Source organism: Pteronotus mesoamericanus, unplaced genomic scaffold (assembly GCF_021234165.1).
Source record: "Pteronotus mesoamericanus isolate MK-2021 breed Mesoamerican mustached bat unplaced genomic scaffold, CSHL_Meso_final contig_2, whole genome shotgun sequence".
Classification (NCBI taxonomy): domain Eukaryota; kingdom Metazoa; phylum Chordata; class Mammalia; order Chiroptera; family Mormoopidae; genus Pteronotus; species Pteronotus mesoamericanus.
Window position 1 is genome coordinate 12,352,460 of NW_026555084.1, and position 21,175 is coordinate 12,373,634.

Here is a 21,175-nt window from a genome sequence, read left to right on the forward strand (position 1 = left end):
CATTAAAGTTTAGTAAATCCAGTTGATGGCGACAAGGGCAAATGTTGTGGCTGCACTGCTTCAAAGCGTGACATTCCTGCATTCTTTGGTGGTGGGGTTGACAAGTGTCCTTCGGACCAGATGAACTGGGGTAAATTCCTCAGCCTCTCTGCATTTACACCTCTGTGAACTGGAGTTAATAATAGCTCCTACTTTATATGATTGCAGTGAGATTGAATGACTCAGTGCAATCTGGAAAACTAGTAACATGCCTGGCACGCATACTACACTTATAGCTATTATTATTTCTGGATATGGAAGATACTTACAAACTAAAAAACTGTTCAATTCAGACATTAAATGTGTCCTCCTACATGCCAGGCACTGTGCTAGCAATTGTGGATTATTTTCACTCTGGTTTTACGCAGACTGACGATCACCCATTTGAATGATCCCTCTTACTAGTGTCTTTGTGGCTGTGCATGTCACTGTTTGCTCAGGCTCTGACACTTCTCAGCTGTTTGAAGTTGAACATAGCTCCTTTCTCTCCTGGGGTCATAGGAGGTTGGCCTCAGTGCTTTCTAAACCTGGATGCTCAAATTCCCCAGATTTTGTAAAAATAATTCCTGGGGCCCCGCTTGAAGAGATTCTCATTTAGTAGTTCTCATGGGAACTTTGTTGACTAGATTCCAGATGAGGTTGGAGCTGCTGGATTGGGAAGTCTCGGGGCCCAATTAGTGCTTCTGAACTTTTTGGGCCCAAGTCTTACCTGGGGGAATCGCGTTTGTATTCCTGCAGTTCAGCCTCTGAGGTTCCCATTCTGAGAGTCTGGGATGGGGGCCCCTTTGGGGTTCTGTGCGTGATGGGTTAGAGGACGGGGGCAGCCCTGGGCAGTTAGACATGAAAGAACGGAAGGGCAGCAGACAGAGGAGTGGAGGGAATGACTTATACCTCATATGAAGAGGCCACGTGCTCTGAATATTGGAACTTCCTTTGCTTTCTAAAGGAAATCAACTCAGGGACCTTCTAAGACTAAGTGATGGCAGCCTTCTGCAACAAGCCATCATTAATCCCAGTGAGCGCCAAGACTCCCCGACCTCCCTGCCCCCCATGGCCTCCTGAAAAGTCACCCTCTGCACCACTGAGAAGGGAGTAGAATGGGAGCTGATGGAGGGGGGAGAGGAGGGACACGATAAATTTTGGTGCCACTTACAGTTTTAGAGCTCGCATCTCTTACTTCTAGTTAATAAGACAAAAACATTTATTGCATTTCTTTCCTTTCATTCTGATGAGGACAGAGACGTGCTAAAGTGGCACTAGTGACAGAGCTGACATGAAAGACCTGAGTCCGAGGCTTGGCTGCGCAAGGGGCTTCATCTCCCGGGGCTGCAGGGACCTCCACCAATAAAGCTCAGTCCGGTAACCCCATCATGCCTGGGGACTCAGTTAAAAGGCAGAATCTGATTTAGCAGATGGCTTGGTAGGTGAGTAGGGAGCAGAGACTTCTAACAAGCACTCAGATGAGGTGCCAACTGTTACATAATTTTCTGAGACACTTAAACATTGGGATATTTACATAAAGGTCTGTATTTCCAGCTCATCTCGTCAAACTGTAGAGCTGGCCACACATGGCATTCCCACAGGGCAACAGGCTGGAGCTGGGTAGTGCCCGCCCTCAGGAGGGACCTGAGTTTTCCAGTTTGAGGCACATCCCCTGCCTAATTCCAATTTGCAATTCTTCCTCTGGTTTACTTAGGACTCTCATTCTCCAGATGGTAGCTGAAGACCCAGAGAGTGCAGCTATTTGCCCAGGGTGCCTGGAATGCTGTGCAGCCTTCAGGCTTCAGACTCAGGCCGTTGGACCATGGTCCCTTTCTGTGCACGTGCGCACGAGAGCAAGTCCAAAGCCAGGGCCCGCATGTCTGTGACTGAAACTTACTCAGTGTGCGCTGGGACTGAAAGGGGGATCGGAGGGGCCAGGAGGAAAGACCACTGTCATCAATCACTGTACTAGGCAGCCAGGGGCCAGATGAGAAAGCGAAAGCACCAAATTCCACGTGGACATTCAAAGAGAACAGAGTGTGTCTCTTGTTACTCATTCAGATCGTTTATTAAGAGCGAAAGTCGGGCCGTCCCATCTGTGTGGTATTGCAACATGAAAAGTCACATACATTACTAAGGAGACCCCACAGAATTGAGAGCCTTTCAACAGTACAGAGCCATAGATTACAAAATTAAAATACAAATGATCCCCCAAGTTTGGCAGGAGACGTACAATATGAGGAGGCCTGGAATGGAAGGGCACTTGCTTTTCAATAAGGCAGTTACAAAATGGAAAGAAAACCCACACCCCCCACACACTCTGATGGGCATAATGTAAAACAGGGATCCTGTACAACCCTGTCGTTGGCAAGGATGTGTCCTTTATGTGAAAGCAACCGAAGGGTTTGTGTTTTAAAATGCAAGCTAGATGAAATAACTGATTGTAGACACTTCTACCTTAAGAAAAGGTCCCACCTCGCCCTAGTCTGTATTCTACCTGAAAACATCAGATCACCTTTTACTGTTCCTAACCATAAACTTGGAAACAGCCGGTAATAAAATGAAAGGAATAAAGAGGCACCCCTAAAGCACCGTGCTTCCCAGGGTCTGATCTTGAGCTCACCTGTCCCGTTCACCTGCCTAGCTCAGTAACAGGCTGGAAGGCTGCGAATCACAAGGCCACAGAGCTGTGTCTGTCCCGTCAGGGCCAACGGAGTCACACACGCTCCAAGGACTACGTGAAAGAAAGGAGTCTGACCAACAGATCTCACAGAGCAAGCCCATTTCATGAGAGTTTAGATTCTAGGACAACACTAAATATCCTGCCGGCACTTTTGAATGCTGGTCTTAAATTATAAGCAAGTTCTGTTTGCTCTTCTCATTCATTTTGCAAAACTCAGCTGACGGCTTTCTTAATCACTCACTCAGCTCTGAGTTCTGCAGGCTGGTCTTGGAAACCTCTGCTCAGTTCCTAGTTCTCAAGAAACTGCGGCAGGTCACTTTAGACTGAATGAGCCACGCTGCAGGTGGGAAGGGAAGGCGGCCTGGAGGGGGAGAGGTTAGTCCAGGTAACGCCTTGTGACTCAAGCAGGTTGTTGTTGTTTTTTTGTTGTTTTTGTTTTTGTTTTTAGTTTCCCCATCTCTAAAAATGAACTGGACACTAGCAACCTTATAGGACTTTCTAGCTTGAAAATATGGCACTTCTCTGACATTGAAGCATGTGGTTCCCCAACTCCCCCAAGTTCCAAAGCTCCGTTTTCTTGGTAAAAATAGTATGTGAAGTACTTTCAGGAATGTTAAGGTGCAAGCCTTCAACAGCCATGGAAACTTTAAACTCCACACAGAGCAACACTTTAACATTTTCTAGCTAAAGTTCCTCCTAAGTGATGCGAGCATCGGTTCTTGTGGGACACACACAGCGCAGGCCTCCTCTGTGCTGGATTTTCCCTGTCAGGCCAGTAGCGGCCCTGCCTCCACTGACGTCCTCCGTCAGCTTCAGCAGGCACAGGCGAGAGCAGCCAGGCTGAGGGCGTTTCCTTGGCATTCTCCACACGGAACTGAGTGCACAGTACTTAGAGGGGTGGACAGTCAGGACGCCAGTGTGTCTATCTGCTAGCTGCTCCCTTTCAAAAGTCAATTGTTATGCCCTGGGACAGTGTCAGCAAGCAATTAGATCCGTGGCCAAGATGAGCAACTTGTTCCATGTGGCCCTCATTGGGCAGAGACTCAGATGGAAGTCACAGAGAACATAGAAAAGCCAGAGGTTTACAAAGATAGAACCAGACCCCCCTGGGAGGTAGTGAGTTCTCTGACCTCAGAGGTGTTTAAGCCCAGACTGCTCTAACCCTTGGTGGGATGGTTGTGGGAAGAATGTCAGCACCTATGGGGAGACTGGACTGGGTGATTTAAAGCCCCTTTCCTAACTTTTAGATCTTGTCTGTACCAACTGAGGGCCTCCGGATGCTTTCCGTGAAGCCATCACTCTGGCTTGGGCCAGCCTATTGCCATAGTCAAGTCCCCTGGAGTAAGCTCCTTTTCCTACCTTCTCCCTTCCACCAGGCAGTTGTCCTGTAGGATGTCAACACAGAAGCTCCCAGAAAATAAACAGCTGAAATGCCAAGGTGAGATGCAACATTCTGACTGCAAACAATTATTAATATCTGTTCTCTGGAAGGCTAGCAGTGACTATTTAGCCATGACAGGAACATCTAGCAACTTGGCGGCTGTAACACATAAGTGAAATTCCTCTTCATTTTACACCACCAGTCTTGAATCTGTAGTTTGAATCTTTTATGAGATTCAGTTATGATCATTTTCAGGTGCTGTTGGCAACATAAGAGTTTGTTCACTGAAATAAGAAGTTTGTCCATTTGCTTTTTAAAAATATTAAAACGAAGCAACATGAGTAGCAGGATATTGGCATTTCCATGTGACAGTCTTCAGAGCATATGAAAAACCATACCAGGCCAGAACTGAGGCAGGAACCATACTCTCTAAGAAGACAACACCAGTTCTATTTCAAATTCCAGTTTTGCCCAGGAGCACCAAGAGAAAAGGCAATGTTGCAATGGTACAGGTGGAGAGAAGCACAAGAGTCCTTGACAGGTGGCATAAAAATGCAGGCAGCCAAGATGAACACTGCTTTCCCAAAGCCCCACTGCTCCCTGAAGCCTGACCCAGTTGCTTTGGAGGGCCCAGCCATTTCCAACAGGCAGGAGTCTCCTGCCCACAGATCAAGCCATGGGAAACTGCAGAAGAGACTAAGGCAAGTGGTTTAGTGGTTTGATGGAAGAACAGACTTCTGCACACAGACAAAAGTAAGTTCAGATAGCTTTGTCTTTTCTCTCACCTGATGTGTTTTCAAAGGTGAAAAAGCTACCCACAATCTCCACTTTCCAAAAGCAGCTCTCTTTAGAGGAAAGACGGCATGCGACTCAAGTGCACACAGCATCTGGCTGAAGGCGGAAAGGTTCCCCAGGCTTCACTTGGGAACAAAAGCTTTCTTACCGACACACTTGAACAGGTGGATTCTAACACCATATTCTTTTACAGACATGTACTGCTGTCTCTCTCAACTGGGAAAACAGATTTACTGTTAGAAAAACAGTGACATGACCTCCACATTCATCATTTTGGTTTAAACATCAGAAAGATACCCCCTCTTTCTCAATAAGATAGGGATATTTCCAGAGAGCAGGTTTCCAATGTCTTAACCTATAGACCCAGCTGCCCCAAACTCCAGTCTGATGAGAAAAAAACGCCCCCTGACAAAGGGGACTTGGTGTGCAACACCATCAACTTTTCTAATTTGGCCTCTCAGAAATAAAACCTAGATAAGCCACACACATTTGAGCCTTCTTGATGCCTACACATCAACATCCTTCAGCTATAAGTAGTGAGACAATCTCTAAATACATACTGGATCTGAATGACTAAAACACTCAGAGAGTACCCTGACGTGCCATCTGCAGCCAGGTTTATTAAAATAAGACCCTCTCATAGTCTAGAGTATGTTCTATGTACATTCATTTATACATATTTAAAAAATGCAATCTGCTAGACATGCATTTTGAACACAGGTGAAAGCTTTGCTGCAATGGAACACGCTGCATTTTAGGGAGAGTGGCGGCCCTGTCCCCAGTCCACAGGACGTGTGGCACTCTGCTCCAAGGAACCTAATCCACCACCCTGCTTGGTGGGGATTTTCATTCTGGCTTCTCTGTGTTGACACGCAGATCAAGCCATCTGTGAGGCATCGCAACTCTGCCAGGCCAGGCTGTCCACTGCTCCTTTTAGTTATTTAAGGCTTAAGAAAGAACTCAGATGTAAAACCGAGTGAAAAAATATTTTGACCACAGTGTATGTCAAGATGGTCAGAAATTAGCATCCACATCCTTCTCTTTTTCTCCCATTCCCTGTCCACATCCTATGCCCCCAACACACTGATTAGAAAATTTTGGAAAAGCAGACTTTTGGATATAAAGCTTTGTTTTCAAAGGATACTTTGGCTATGGTATAATTAGATAGAGGAAGCTGAGTGTCTGAACATAAAAAAAAAAAATCGGGTAATTAATACTTAAAAAAAATCATTTTAGCAATCTTTCTCCCTAAAAGGGAGGCAAATTGCTCATAAAAAATGAGCATCAGATGGCACTGATCTTTGTTGCTCAGACCCATGATTTGCTGCTGACCCTGAGCCGAGGGCGTCAAAGTGAGTCAGACTTCTTTCCCGAGCTGGACTTCTGAGCAGGGATCACATGGTCCTTGGCAGCTTTCGTGGTTGTGAGCTACGGATTAGTACTTCTGAAAACGTGGGCCCCAAACCTCTGAGTATCTCCATTTGCCAAAGCATTTATGGCCCAGGAGAATGGATGACATCATAATACACAACTTCACCCCAAAAAATGAAGCACAGAAGGGTGTGCAAAGGGCCGCGTCTCCTGTGAGGTCTCTGCACCTGTGCTTCTGGAACCTCCACCAATACAGCTTGGCACATGTGACTGTCCTGAAGTGCTCATTTGATGTGAAACCTCTTGTTGGTCCATCAGGATTTCCTCCACACTCTAGAAGTTAAGTGGTAAACCACAGAAATTGCAGCGGTGTGAAGCAGGTGTTACAAGGCTGGCACTGTCAGTGACAGCTCAATGAGCCAACAAATGCTGACTGAGTGCCTACTGCGTGTAAGGCACAGGCCAGAGAGCGGGACCAGGGTCAAACAGATTTGCTGATAAACAACAAAGCCTGCGACAAGGCGGGGCATCCATGGGCCCAGCACACTTGGGTCTGCTCATGCACCTCCACCATCACCTGCTCCCTGCTGCTATTACAGGGCTACATCTCACACACGGCAGCATGGGATTACAAGGTGACTACCAAAATATTTGTTATTCCTCATTTCCAGTAGCACTGACATAATGCTTTTTTGAATGCTGCAATACATACTTGTTCTTTCATTCTTTCTATGATCTTGTTTTTTTCAGCCCAGTAGTTGCCTTAAAAGAAAGTCTTTGTATACACATGCTGAACCAGGAGAATATAATCCTCCTGACCAAAAAGATTTACAGTATTTATCATTCAAACTTTTTTATTTATAATAAAACTTAAAAGTCTTTATGGGCTTAAATGTAGCAGATATCACCTGTGCATTAAGCATTATACTTCATTCCTGGAAGATGTGCTTCATCCTCACTCCAGCTGTTTGCTGCCCTCTGATTTCTGGTCCAGTCTACTCTTGTTACTCTTCACCATGTAGATGAAGTAGGCAAGGGTCTCTTTTTCATTCACAGGTATGTTCCTGAAGTGTCGACTGACAGTCTACATGGAGGTAAAAAAAAAACAACACACACACAGAAAACATGCATAAATCAGGGCCACAGATTCTAAATTGTGCAAAAAAGGAAAGAGGAAGTTGCTGCTAGAGCTACGGAGGGGGTTATGATCACTATAAAACTCCCTGCAGACCTGCAGGACTCAAACTGTTTTTTTTTCCCTGGGGTTTAGGTGACTGGGTTTCCAGGCTTCCAAAAGCAGGACTTTAACCCTCAACACTCCCAAGGTGCAGTTCTACAATAGCGGCAGCCAGCTGCCCACGATGGCATGATCTCGAGGTCATCCCCATGGACGAAGAGACCGGGAATGTTCTGGTTGGCCAGCGGCTACCATAACCTCTCAGGCTCTGGAACTTGAGAGCAAAGTGTCTTTTAAAATTACATCAAATGAGCCCTGACTGGTGTGGCTCAGTTGTTTGGGCATCGTTCCACAAAGTGAAAGGTTGCCAGTTCAATTCCCAGTCAGGGGACATGACTGGGTTACAGGTTCGATCCCTGGTTGGGGCGCGTGTGCAACCAATCCATATTTCTCTTCTCTCTTTCTCCCCCCTTTCCCATGTCTCTAAATAAGTAAGTAAGTAAGTAAATAAATAAATAAATAAAATCTTTAAAAGAATATGTTAAGTGAACAGATGTGTGTTCCCTAAGAGTTTTTGAAAGATACACAAGATTTGAAGAAAAATACATTTACTTTCTATTTCTGAAACTTTGTTTTATTTTACAAGTCTTAAGAATACATGTCTCCTCTTGCCCCACCTCATCCTATTACCTCTTTCACTAGGGGTGAACACTGGCAAATGGGTAATGAAATCTCAAAGTAGGAAAGGCTTGTGTGTTTCTGTGTTTTATTTGGATGGTGGTGAAGGAGAGGTTTAAGAAAAAATGATGGATCAGCAATATACCACCAAAGGAAAGACCAAAAATCAGTGGGGCTGTGAGCCTTTAAAGGAATCTCTGGCCCTGCCTGGTGTGGCTCAGTGGATTGAGTGCCAGCCTGCGAACCAAACAAAGGGTTGCTGGTTTGATTCCCAGTCAGGGCATATACCTGGGTTGTGGGCCAGGTCCCCAGTAGGGGGCGCATGAGAGGCAACCACACACTGATGTTTCTCTCTGTCCCTCTCTCTCTAAAAATAAATAAAAATCTTTCTTTAAAAAAATAAAAGAGACTAAACTCATTTAAAAAACAAACAAACAAACAAAAAGAAATCTCTGAATGAACTGAGGGGCTAGGACAGAAAAAAGACAGTCAGAGAAAGAGCTACAAAGGGGTTATCTCTGGACAGTAGGATTATATTTTTCTTTTCTCCATTTTCTAAATTTTCTACATTACTCAGAAAAGAGGGATGAGAGGGTACCCACACAAGTGCCAGCAGGACAGAAGCGTCAAGCCACACTGTCAGTATATTACGGTAATGGCCACCGGAGCCTTTCTCGCCCTCCACGCTATGCTCAGAACACAGGCAGGGCAGGAGAAGACTTTCTTGCGCTCCATGCATTGAAATAAGTATTTCCATTACCAACATCAGAGTAGAATAAACCAAGAGGAAAAAAAGAAAAAAAGCTCCTACAGAACATACGGGAAGGTTTTGGATGATTCGTCTGACAAACCTGATATGCAGGAAGGAACATATCTATAAAGGATCTTGCAAAACAAGACACAAACAAACAAACAAACAAAAGAACACTCAGGACTTAGAATCGGGTGCCCTGAGGTTCCAGGCTCAACTCTGGAATCACACCAATTTGTTGTGTGATTTTAAGCAAGTCTGTTCCTCTCTCTATGCCATGGCTTCTTTTATGAACATCAGAGCCTTTCCAGGTCCAGAGCTGTGGGATTCTAAATTGTGCAAAAGAGGGAACAGAAAGTTGCTTGCAGAGCTATGGAGGGAATTATCATCAACAGGCACACAGAGCAGCAGAGAGGCTCAAGGTCACCATGAGAAGCACAATGCTGGCTCTCTTTTTAGAGCGCCAGTTTGTCTACCTACTTCTGCTAACTGGGCCTTATTGAAGCCTGGTCTGGTCTGCAATTTGTAGTGTCGTTTGTAACGTCGTAGAGTGTTCACCTGTAGCTGGAACAAATCAACCTGGAGAGAAGAGGAGAAACACGTTATCCGTCACCTGACCAGTCACCACTCACCAAGAGCCCGCTATGTGCCTAGCACTACACTAGGTCGGGGCAGGGCTGGGGAGGCTACAAAGAAGTCTTAGAAGTGGTCCACTGAGGACTAATAACTAGATGGGAGGACAAAAATACCAGTGGAGGAAGAGTTTTGGCTGGGGAGGGGTGGTCCCAGAAAGCTGGCAGAGGCGGCGAAGCTTAAGCTAAGGAGAGGCAGGATTAAGGAAGGCAGTGGGGCACAGAGCAAGAGTAGGGAATGAGGGAGAGGATCATGAGCACAGAAAGCCAGGAGAGGAACAGGTGGGCGGGGGGGGTCACAGGTAATCCTGATGGGTTAAACTGTGAGACCGGATGGTAGCGTGTCAGGCGATGTTCCAGGAAGATGGGTCTAGCAGGGGTTTGATGGGTGAGGGACAGGCAGAGGGAGATACTGTAGCAACGGTCCAGAGTGAGATGATGAAGTGAAGCTTTGGCGGGGGCGGTGGACATGGTAGAGGGGTACACCAGGCACGGAGGGCAAGGGTAAAACCAGACAGACATCCTGGAGGAAGACAGGCCCAAGCTTGGCGGCAGACTGGATAGAGGGGCATGAAGAACAGTGGGAAGTGCTGTTATTCTCAGATAGTTCTTTCCTAGGCTCAGCCTCTGGGTATTAGAATCCTTAATGACCCTCCATAGAAAGCTCAAAAGCTACTGTGGCGAGTGGACAAATCAGTAGGTTAGGGTCAGGGTCTCTGCAGGTGGCTGGATGATGGAGGGGAAAGGACGCCCCCCCTTATCTTCTAACACAGGAAGAGAGGAAAGCTGCACAGTCATGAAACATTGAAGGCCCAGAAAGTTGGGCTGCCTTTACCTGCCTCTAAAAGAGATGTTCTTGCTTCAGGCAGGTGGAGAGCACTTAAAAACAAAATGAATGATCAATATGAGGGACCAAAGTCCTTCATTCTTTTCAAAACATTCCTCAAACCTTATTTTTTTGGAAAAGCATTTAGAAACTTAATAATCCATTTCTTTATAAAATATAATAATGCTAAAGGCAATCGAAAGATACATCAAACCAATGCTTAAAAAGGGGACACGGAGGGCAGAGGGAAAGGGCAGTATTTTCAAAGGTTTCCTCTTCTGCAGACAAAGGCCCGCCTACTCTTTCTCTTCCTACAGTTATTTTCACTGAGTGCTAACAGGCAGTTGCCTTATGAAATATTCATGCGTCAAATATTCAATGTACACTATAAACGGTTCTTCTTTGCTGAGTCTTAAGTGAAAACAATTTAAATAGAAAAAAGAAAAATCCAATAATCCTTCCTGTAGCCTTGCTTAATAGACACAGGCCCCGTGAAAGAAAGGCGACCTTCTGGTTTGAGAAGCCTCAGTCTCATGGTCTAGTGCAGTGGTTCTCAGCCTGGGGCGACTGTGCCCCCCCCTGCCCCTCTGGACATTCAGTGATGTCCAGGGACACTTTCTGAAGACGATGACTCAGGGAGCGGTGTGACTGGCACCCAGTGGACAGAATACAAGGATGCTGCTGAGCATCCTACAATTCACAGGACAGCCCTCCCCCCGCAAAAATATTCTCTGGCTGCAAATGTCACTAGTGCCAGGGTTGAGAACCCCTGGGGTCCAGTATAACTGATTTGGGAGCAAGCCTGGAACAGGAATCAGAGAGAGAGAGGAAATTGGAGCTGGTGTGAATGGACAACTTACACCTTCATTTTGCAGGCGAAAAAACAGAGGGGAAGTGACTCCCCCGAAACCATACAAACGCAGTCTCCAACTTTAAAAACAAAAACAAAGTTTTAACACACTTGACACCGTGGTTGTATTCCACCATTTGGCAGGGTTTTCTTGGAGAAAAGGCAGCATGGCCTGCTGAAAACGGCCCTAGACTGGAGCCCCGAACTGTGTGTGTGCCCTGAGGTCCCTGTGCCCATCTGTAAAATGATGGGTCAGTCAGACCAGTCGATTTCTAAGCTTTTAGCTCTCAGATTCAGTATTACTTTGATTCTATGATTCACTTTTCAAATAAACCACACAAAACAAAGGGACTAAAATTACTTGTTGGCATGAAAAGCAGACCAGGCCAGAGGTAAGGATCAGGTTAGAACCCCTTCGTCCAGCTTTCTCAAGTGGATTTTTGTGACTGTTACCTCAGGAATGTCGGTGTCGTGTTCAGGAGAATCTCCACCATCGTCACTTGTCTTCCTCTTCCTTTTATTTCGTACACTTTGGATGAAATTTTTGTGGAAGTCGCAGATATACAGGTGCCTTACCTGAAGGGAAGGAAGTGAATTAAAGTCAGAGTTGCCCATTCCATCGAAACACACCTGTCAAATTAACGGGCTTCTCTCCTCTTCAAGACATTGGAGAGGGAGAAGGAAGAGCAAGGTGCAGGCCGTAGTTTCTAGAAGTTTACTACTGGTTTTCAGAACAAGAAACCCACAAAGAGAACACTAACATCACACTGGGAGTGTATGATAAACCAAGTCCTCGTTGAGACACAATGGTCCAGATTCAGCACGGAGAGAGCCCCACAGCAGAGGCGGTCGGCGTGGATGCCCCCTACTAGAAGCGAGGGTTTATAGGTAGGCAGGAAGCGTTCCAGGTGGAAAGAAGATGAAGGTGACAGAAGGCATGAGAGAGGGACCCCCAGCGTAGACAGCATTCGTTGGAGGTGACTACCCACGTGAGAGCATAGGGCGGAATTCGGGGCGTGGGGCGCACATCAGAACAGCTTTGACTTTCCTTCAGACAAGACAGTCCCCGGAGGTCTTTGAGGCTGGGAGTGACATGCCATTTTGAGACCTGTAGGAGTCATGAACTTAGAAAAGCAGGAAAGGGACTGTGGTCATGATGTGCGGGACACGCTATTTTTACATTGATAACAGGCACTGTAGTAGCGTGACTCTTCTCTGAAAGGCTATTTCTGAGCATCAATTTCTAATTATTGCATTACCGCACATCTGATCCGTAAAGAGAAGTGGAGAGAGAAGCAGAAATTCTCACAAGTGGGACCACAGAGAAGAAGCTGCATACTACTGCTGATTTTCTAATACAGGTTGGAGACAGAATAGCACGTGAAGGCTGCAACAGCAGCTGAGACGTGAATAGGTTTTTGTTTAAGAATGTTGGTACCGGGTTGACTAGAGGAACCACTCAAAAACCTAACAGAAACCGAATGCCTATGTAAATGACTTGGGGCTGTTGACACTGAAACAGATGTTGCACAAATGTTGTTGAGAGGCTTCTGAATTTGAGTTTCTGCCTTAAATTCTTAAAGAAAAAAGTAAGCTGATAGGAAACCAGCATCCATTAATTCAGGCCTTTTCATGGAGAAAATAACAAAAACTGCTTTTTATTCAGATGAACTGTCACTTTCATGTGGTTCGATGAGTGAGTTGTGAGTAATTTTTATACTATGATAGTGTCTTGCAGACAGTAGGTGCTCAATAAACGCTGTGGCATCAATATAAGTATCCCATGCATCTAATAGCAGTTTAGGCCAGTAAAGTCACCATTTACATATGGTTACAAAATGGGACAGCTTTGCCAGACTCAACTCTGTTAAAGGACTCCTGGACACAGCATGTGTCACTGTCCCAGAGAATCCCGCCTAGTTGACATGTATACCACTGGACGTGTTTTTATCAGGGAAGAGAGCACACTCACAGCACATTCCACTTCCCTGCTAGGACGCTGGCCCTCACGTCAGCCAGTTCCGCTTGTAAACCCTGAGAGGTTAAACCGCTCCTCAGGTTCACAGTGATGAACTTGGTAAGAGAGTGGGCTGAAGGGGGGGTTTCCTAAAGCTGCGGCTGGGAGATTTCAGGCCAAGGCTCTGGGACTGCGGAATGCTAGATGGAAGAAAACTTAGCGACCACCCATGCAACCTCATGGGCTCCAGTCTCGTGTTCCAGAGGGAGAAGCTAAAGTCACTAGGAGTAGGGAAATGACCTGGCCAAGGTCACTCAGGCCTTTTGAACCCCCGCACATGTCCTTCCCTATCCCAATATTTTCCTTATACTATTCTCAACTTCCACTTTTCCTGGGGTCGGGGGGGGAGCCAAAATATGTCAATTGGAGGACTGTTTGAAAGTATGCTATATCTTAATAAATCAAAGAACACTGCCAATGTCTACATGAAATAAGTTAAACTGCCCAAGCTGGATTTTTGGTGCTATTATTTAAAGAGACTCTCTGTTAGACCTTTTCTACAAGATAAATAGCCACTATTTTTACCTAACCATTTTCAAGTACACACTGGTTTTCAGAAATTTCAGGGCTCAGTGGCCTTGGGTAGGGGGCGGGGTGGAGGAAGGAGGGTGGTTGCAAGGGCTGTAGTGTTTATTTTTCCTGTTTCATTTTCAACAGCTAAAAATTCTTGTAACACAGCAGTTCCTTAGAATTGAATTCCTGCCCAAGCCTGTGAGGATGAAATAGAATCCCTTTCAGAAATAATGACTCCACAACACCGCCTTGAAACAAACTGCGAGCGGTTCCACCTCGAAAGCCCACTCCTTCAGAAGCATTGCCTTTCGGGAACTCCAGGGCCCATCTCAGGCTGCTCCTCTCTGGACAGTGCGTGTGTGAAACAATCCACGTGGCTCGACGCAGGTTTTCCAGTGGGGTCACTAGGTCAGTGGGACCCCCAACTGCAACAGCACAATCGCTCAGATGTGACAGCATCCGAGGGTTTAAAAGAATGGGATGTTTCTTTCTTTTATGTAAGTAATGGAAAATATTATTATTATAAGAAGGTAGGCTGAGTTCATTACTATCCTGGTATTCAGCATTTCACTTTAACATGTGTCCTAATCCAGACCACCTTAGTGTCTAGCCAGTTGTTTGTGCTCAGATGAATTACATTCATTCATTCATTCACAGAGGTTTGTAATAAGAAAGCCATTAATTTACCCCCAACCATTTTAAAATAGGGTTGTAAATGTAATATTATAATTAACTTAAAAAATTGGGGGTGGGCCCTGGCTGGTGGGTCTGCGAACCAAAGGGTCCTCAGTTGGAGTCCCAGCCATAGCACATGCCTGGGTTGCAGGCCAGGTCCCCAGTAGGGGGCGCTCGAGAGGCAACCACAGACATGTTTCTTTACCCTTCCCCGCTCTCTAAAAATAAATAAATAAAATCTTTAAAAAAATATTAAAAAATCTTATAAAAAATTGGGAGTGGGAGGGGAGAGCCTGGAAGAAAGGGAAGGGCCAATTTTTTTATTTATTAAAGACTTATGCATGGGGCTTGAAAGTAAATCAGATAATGGGTTTAAGCAATTAACCAGCCTGTTAGGTGCTGTGTGTCTTTGGCACTGTCGCTGCCTGTCTCTGGGCCTCAAGTTTCAACAGTAAAATCAGAAGTGAAAAAGAGGGAGCCCTTCCAGTTTAACAAGCAATCTTCGACTTCCACCAACAGTGGAGAAATTTTAGTCCTAAAAGAGAATGAATGTTAGCTAGTCTACCTGAATATTAAACACCCCCATAACTCATTTCTGATTCCTAATCAAGATGTTGCAGCAACAGATGTCAAACTAAGAAGTTCCTAGTTGGTAGACAATAGGCACACCTTTAGAATTGTTAACTAGAAGAGGTGAAATCACACAGGAAAACTTTTCCTATAGTTAGCCACAAAACACAGGGCAATTCTACTCAAACGTAAACCCCCTCCTACTGGGCCTTTCTAAAGAAGTTATCCCTAAGAAAATTGACTTCTTCGGTCCAGTCACTTGGACAGCAAGAGCCACTTCCTAGTACCTGGTCTTGGCCTTATTTCTGCCACATGCTGCAAACCCCATTTCTCTACAGCTGCCTGCGAAGCAGTGAGCTCGGTGACCCTTTGCAGCATCTGAGGCCGCGCAGAAAAGGAAGTAACTGCCACCTTTCCTTTTCCGAAGGAATAACAGGGCTCCGAGAAGTTGGAGAAGAGCCGGGTCCCTTTCTCACCACCTCCCCAATACTTGCTCCTTCGTGGGTAAACGCAATAAACCCTCCTCTCCCTGCTCCAAGATCTAAACCAATAAAATGCGCTAAAAACTTGTCAATCTTCCCAGGCAGGAAGGGTCCTCGGAACCACCCCCGCCCCCCGGCCCCAACTCTGGGATTTGGGCAGAATCCTAGTGAGAGCAGGTCCGCGCTGAAGCGGCCTTTGAAATCGCGAGTCCAACTACTCGGTTCTCAGATAAAGGGCAGCGAGGCCCAGGGCGGGGAGGGCCCCGGAGTACAGCCCGTAGTACAGCCCGTAGTTCGGGCGGCAGCGGCCGGGAGCGGCCGACGCGGGGGCCCAGCCGGGGGAGGGGGGACTCACGCTCTTGTCGATGTCCAGTTTGAGTTTCTTCTGCGAGATGCTCTTCTGGACCCTCTTGCTGAAGGAGGCGTTGCCCGCCGGCCGGACGCAGCGCTCGCCGTCCTCGATGAGGCAGCAGCTCTGGCCGTAGCCCGGGGCGGCGGCGGGGGCGGAGGGGGGCCCTTCGCGGCTGTCCTCCTCGGTGCTAAAGCCGTTCATCTCCCTGTCCCGGGCCGGCCTCTCGGGGGTAGGCTCCCCTATAGGCCACTCCGCGGCCGCGCTCCCCGCGGGGCAGTCGCTGAGGCCCCCGCACCCGATGGTCCCAGAGTCTGTCTCCAGAGCACGCGCTGCCCTGCCCCGTGCCCGGGAGGCCCGGCTCCGCTTCGCCGCGCTACGGCTCCTGGGACCCCGGCCCCGCGCCTCCGGAAAGCCCCTTCCTCCCCGGCTCCAGGCCCCGAGGTTGGCTCCCGCGGCTCGCAGGGCCCCGCCGGGGGTCACCTGAAGGCTCCTTTTGCCGGGGACCCAGAACCGTTACCCTTCGGCGGGGACGTCCGGGAGGGCGTCCCAGTAAGCGGCAGCTCCCCGGGGACTCTGGGCCTGGGTTGCCAGAGGGTTTCGAGGGCCCCCGCCGGCTCCCGCCTTCTTTCGGCTGCTGGGCAAACTCACCGCCGGGCAGCTCCCCCGGGGTGGCGCGGCCTCCCAACGCGGGGCCCGGCCTCGAACCTGCGGCGCCCGGGCCCCGCAGGGCGTCGGGTCCGCCCCACCCCTGCAGCCGCTCGGCTGCGCCCCGAGTCCAGCGGCAGCCCCTGGGCCACCCGGCTACCACCAGCCCAACGCTCCGCACCACAACAGTTCGCTACCCCCGCCCTCCCCTGTACAGCGGAAGTCCCGCCTCCACTCCACCATTGGCAGCATTTGCTCCCTGGGCGGGGCCCCCGCCGCCGCTGGCGCTTCTCGTTGGGTCCTATGGCCGCCAGTCCCCGGCGCCTGGCTACTTCCTGGACTCTGCTGGGATGGGTTCAAAGTAGAGAAAGTGGGAGAGGGAAGAGTTCCCAGGTTGAGGGACGGAAACGGGGCCGCAGACTGTCCTGGCCAGGGAGAGAGGGTGACCAGGAATCTGGCTGGACGGGAGGCCAGACTTCAGGAGCAGAGGATCACTTTCGGGGACGGACAGAAGTACAGAGGTGGGCGGGGGCGCAGAGGACTGACATGGGGAGGGGCCTATGAGGGGCTCCTAAAGGGGATAGCGGTATCATGAAGAGAGGGACTGATTGGGTGAAACGGAAGGACTAGGGCCAGAGGACTCGCAGACCGGTGGGGAGACAGGGTGGGTGAAACAGGACCGAAAGCCAGTCGTGGTGAGAAAGAGGACAAACTCGTAGAGATACAGGGAAAGACGTGTAGAGGAGACGATAGGTGTCTGATGGAGGGTCTTGCAAGGTAGTAGGATGCTTGAGGGTGGCGGAGACCCCAGTCTGTGGCGACTGGGACTGGCTTGGTCCGCGCGGAAAGAGAAGGTTGGGGGGGGAGGTAGGCGACCCCCAGGGGCTTGGGTGATCCCTTTACTGAGAAGAATCGGAAGTCGGGATAAGATCTGGAGGTTGCACTAAGCTTCACTAAGCGGGCCACAGTGAAGAGAAGGAACTGCGGAGCAGATGGAGAGAAGGTTGGGGGTGGAGGACCAAGGGCCAATCTCGGCGTGGGTGAGAGCTTGCCAGTGTCTTGGGACCTCCCTGGAGCTCTGTAAGCTGCAGCTTCTATTGCTTTAAGCCTCCCGGTCTACCTGCGAGGTGACCGTGCCCTGCCAGGCCCCCGATCTTGGAGTTAAGTGCCTAGGGTGTCACACATACCTAGAAAGGCCAATAGGGAAATTCTCCATTGGGAAGCTTGGGGACAAGTGAGGGCCAAAAGCCCAAAGGGACTGGCCAGGGTCATGCAGTCATGCAATCATTTAGGGCTGGGCAGCATTTTCTTAGGGGGAGGGACTTGGAGGGGTCAAAGAGTGCTAGGTGAGCACATGCACCTATTTTGGTAGAACTAGTTGGCATTGAAGAAGCTTCTGGTTCTGTCGCGTTGAAAAAGGGAAAGCTGCTAGTTTCTGTGTTTCGAAGCAGATGCCCTGAGACCTTAACTTTTCCTCAGTGGCCTTAAATGTATTTGTACCATCGACGAGTACCTTCACATGCGGGACAGCCATTTCAGGAAATTGGCCTACCAGAGAAAATTTTAAACGCAAAAGGGATTATTTATAAAAGGAAAAATAACCTAAAACTTACACAAGAGAATTGGTTAACTATCTAACATCTTCTGAATGAGATATTTTGCAGTTATTTATAATGTTTTCAACATTTAAGCTAGTTTCAACATCAATGTAAACATTTTCTATATATAATAATTCAGGAATGACTCTTCAACAAAGAGCTTATGAGTTGGAGAAATGTTTTATGTTGTTAAAAATGTAGAATATAAAATTGTTTATAAGATGTGATGTATGTACATGTATGTTTTAAAAAATAAGAAAAAAGAGAAACTATTTGTACGTAGGAAATATATCAAAGCACTAATAGAAATTATTTCTGGGTAGTAGAAATAGGTTTGACATTTTTTCTCCTTTTGTTCTATGTTTGTATTTTCCCCAATAAATATTTATTGCTTTTACAGTAGGAAAACTAGAATAAAAATTAATGGAAAAAAGGCACAGTATTAAACTATTAAGTTTAATACTAAATATTTAATAAACTATTAAGCATTCCTCCCTCAGAGTTCATGTATTCAAAAGCAAGTTATTGCCCATATTGTGCACGCTCATTTCAGGGTTGGCCACAGGAGGAAGATGAAACAACCCTTGTCCTTGAAGAGGATATTTTCCAGCAGGGAAGCTGGAAATATACACAGAAAACAGCAGGTAGCTGTACAAGTCAGTGTGTGATGTTGGTTCCAAAGTTGATTGGTATGGCTAAGAGCTCTACATTTTCCACATTAATTTAGCACTTAGATATTTTTTCAAACAGCACTTGTATCCAGCACCAGACTATTGTACTACCTGCCACTTCTTCAGCACCAGCTTCCCCTGGCAACTTTCCTGGGGCAGGTGGCGGGGGGCAGTGCGGGGGCTTTCCTCAGCAGCTCTATCTCAGCCTTGAGGATACTGGCTTCTCCTTATATCTGGTGTGCCAGTATTCTTTAGAGTTCTCTTTACTTCTTACTATAGTCCCCTGTTGTAGTTAGTAACATCTTTATATTAATAATCTTTCCCTGTCCAAATTATTGCGTGGCTTCTCCTAACTGAACTCAGACCAGTAGCCCCAGCTTCTATATTTTTGGGGGTAGGGGAACAGGGACACATGCTTTTTTACTATCCTTACCTGCAATTTTTGTAGTCTTCAAGGACTGTTTTATCCTAAGCTCTCCTCAGGTTATTATGTAGATTGGTTCCAAAGAGTAGTATTTGGGGGGGGTGGGACCTGATCCCTTTGCTGGTAGTGTAAATCTGTAACTCCAGAAAGAAAATAGAAATACTCAGATAAAGGAGAAATGAATACAAGGGAGAAGCTTCTGCAACCCTTGTTCTGCTTTGTGTTGGATTTAAGATTCTTGAAATGGCCAAGAGAATATGATCTGTTACATTTATAAGTCTAGGTAATTAATTTACAGTAGTTGCTTAAGTGCTTAGAAAGATGTTGCTTTTTAGATTTGTAAGTCTGCCCTATCAGGAAGTGTTTGAGAAAATCTGGTTCATTAATTTTGTAACTGTAGTCTCAAATGTCTTAGGAAATTTGGTTAATTAAGGCTGTAAGTCTGAAATGTTTGAACACTGAATCTACTAAACTTAAGAATTAATTCAGCAGTGATCAAAGAACAAGGGATTGTATTTATTTTTATATGAAAAATTACTAGATTTATGGAATAATACAGCTTATAAGTTGAATTTAAAACCTTTAAAAAAAGTTAGGTTGTAAAATGGGCTCTTGGGTCAGTAACAGTAACACTCTTTTCCATAGCCAAACCTACCCCCAGATACTTAAAGCTGCAGGTCGACACCTCCTAACTTTACAGCTGCAGCTGCCACCTCTCTGTTCCCCAGAGAGCAGCATTCAGCTCCCTCCTTGGCGTGCGCTGGAGGCGTCGCTGACCACGAGGAGCAAGTGAAAACCTCCTCTGACAACCGAATCCATAAACTGCAACCTGCAGCACCTTGATTCTCCCTTCCTCTCACCCCACTCCAAGTAGGACCCATGGCTGAAGCACTTTCTTTACTTCCAACAGGTGTTTAGAAGCTGTTCTCTTTGCTTCTTTGCCTGCGCTCGGCAGCCCTGGCCAGACCACATTCTTTTGCGTGAAGTGCTTCACTGGCCTCTGAGTCAGGCCTTGGAGCACTCGTGGGAGGGAGCACCAGCACAAGCCAGAGCAGCCCACCGCTGTCATGCCACCCCCCTCCCCGCCCCCGCCCCAGCTTCCCGGCCCCCCAGCACGTTCAGACAGTGCCTTCTCTTTGCCTGTCATCCTTCCTGGGGTCCCTCCAGTGAGCCAAGTTCCTTTCTGCCTTGAGGTCTTTGCATTTGCACTTCCTTCTACCTAAAATGCTGTTCCACCTGCTCCTCCTCTGGCCGGGCTCCACCCTTTAAGTCCTAATTGAAATGTCACCTCCTCAGGGACTCTCTCCCACCCCCACCTGTCACTATCTCTATTAAGTGTCTTTTTAAAATCGGCGTTCATCACAATATGCAGTTGTTCTATTTTATTGTTGTTGTCGTGTGACTGTCTCTCCTACCACAATGTGAGGTGCACGAAGCCGGCGCCACATCTGTCTGGTTCGGGGCAGCAGCGCCAGCGCATGCACAACACAGGTGGTTCTCCGAGTAGGGACTCAGTAACCCTTTCTTTTTCTAATAACTTAAATACACCCAATTATTCCAGGCTATTTATTAAGTAAAAAAAACGAAGATACAAAGAAGTTTGTGGAGCGTAATTTTTTTCATATTTCCTAAACATTTTATACACACATAGTAGGGATGCATGAGAAATTAGTAATTGTGGCTGCTTCCACAGAGGGGACTGCAGGTCAAGGGAGGAACGGTGGGGAGAACTTGAATTTTAGAACCCTTTTCCCTGTTTGGATATTTTACTATATGCTTACACTTCCTCTGTAATAATAAGGAAGATGCCATCTTGGCATTTTTGGTGCTGTTAAGTAGGAAACAAGGAATGCCAAAACAGTAGGAAGAATCTCAGAACAAAAGAAAGTCATTTAAATGGAATGAATGTAGTTTTCTGAAAAGGCCACATTGTCCTTATTTTTCCCATTTTGCTGAGGAGCTGTGAGAGCTTCCTCTGGCCCTGGCCCTGTCCTGCAGCCTGGCACCTGGCAGGTGTAGTTATTGGCACTGCGGATAAGAGCAAGGCTCTAGACTCAGGAGCA

The 21,175-nt window shown here is 47.1% G+C and overlaps 1 protein-coding gene and 1 long non-coding RNA gene across 2 annotated transcripts; one reads left to right on the forward strand and one right to left on the reverse strand.

Moving 5' to 3' along the window:
* Window positions 1–2,088: 2,088 nt before the first annotated feature.
* SAP30L (SAP30 like) lies at window positions 2,089–16,476 on the reverse strand. The gene is made up of 4 exons (XM_054568135.1): window positions 15,778–16,476; window positions 11,619–11,741; window positions 9,338–9,436; window positions 2,089–7,335 (listed from the first exon to the last, which is right to left on the reverse strand). The coding sequence occupies exons 1-4, from the start codon at window positions 15,973–15,975 to the stop codon at window positions 7,207–7,209; spliced, it is 549 nt and encodes a 182-aa protein (XP_054424110.1). The 5' UTR covers window positions 15,976–16,476; the 3' UTR covers window positions 2,089–7,206.
* A 558-nt stretch (window positions 16,477–17,034) lies between these two features.
* Window positions 17,035–20,110, forward strand: LOC129066523 (uncharacterized). The gene is made up of 3 exons (XR_008528704.1): window positions 17,035–17,083; window positions 18,571–18,661; window positions 20,023–20,110. It is a non-coding gene; the product is annotated as an uncharacterized LOC129066523 (long non-coding RNA).
* Window positions 20,111–21,175: the final 1,065 nt, after the last annotated feature.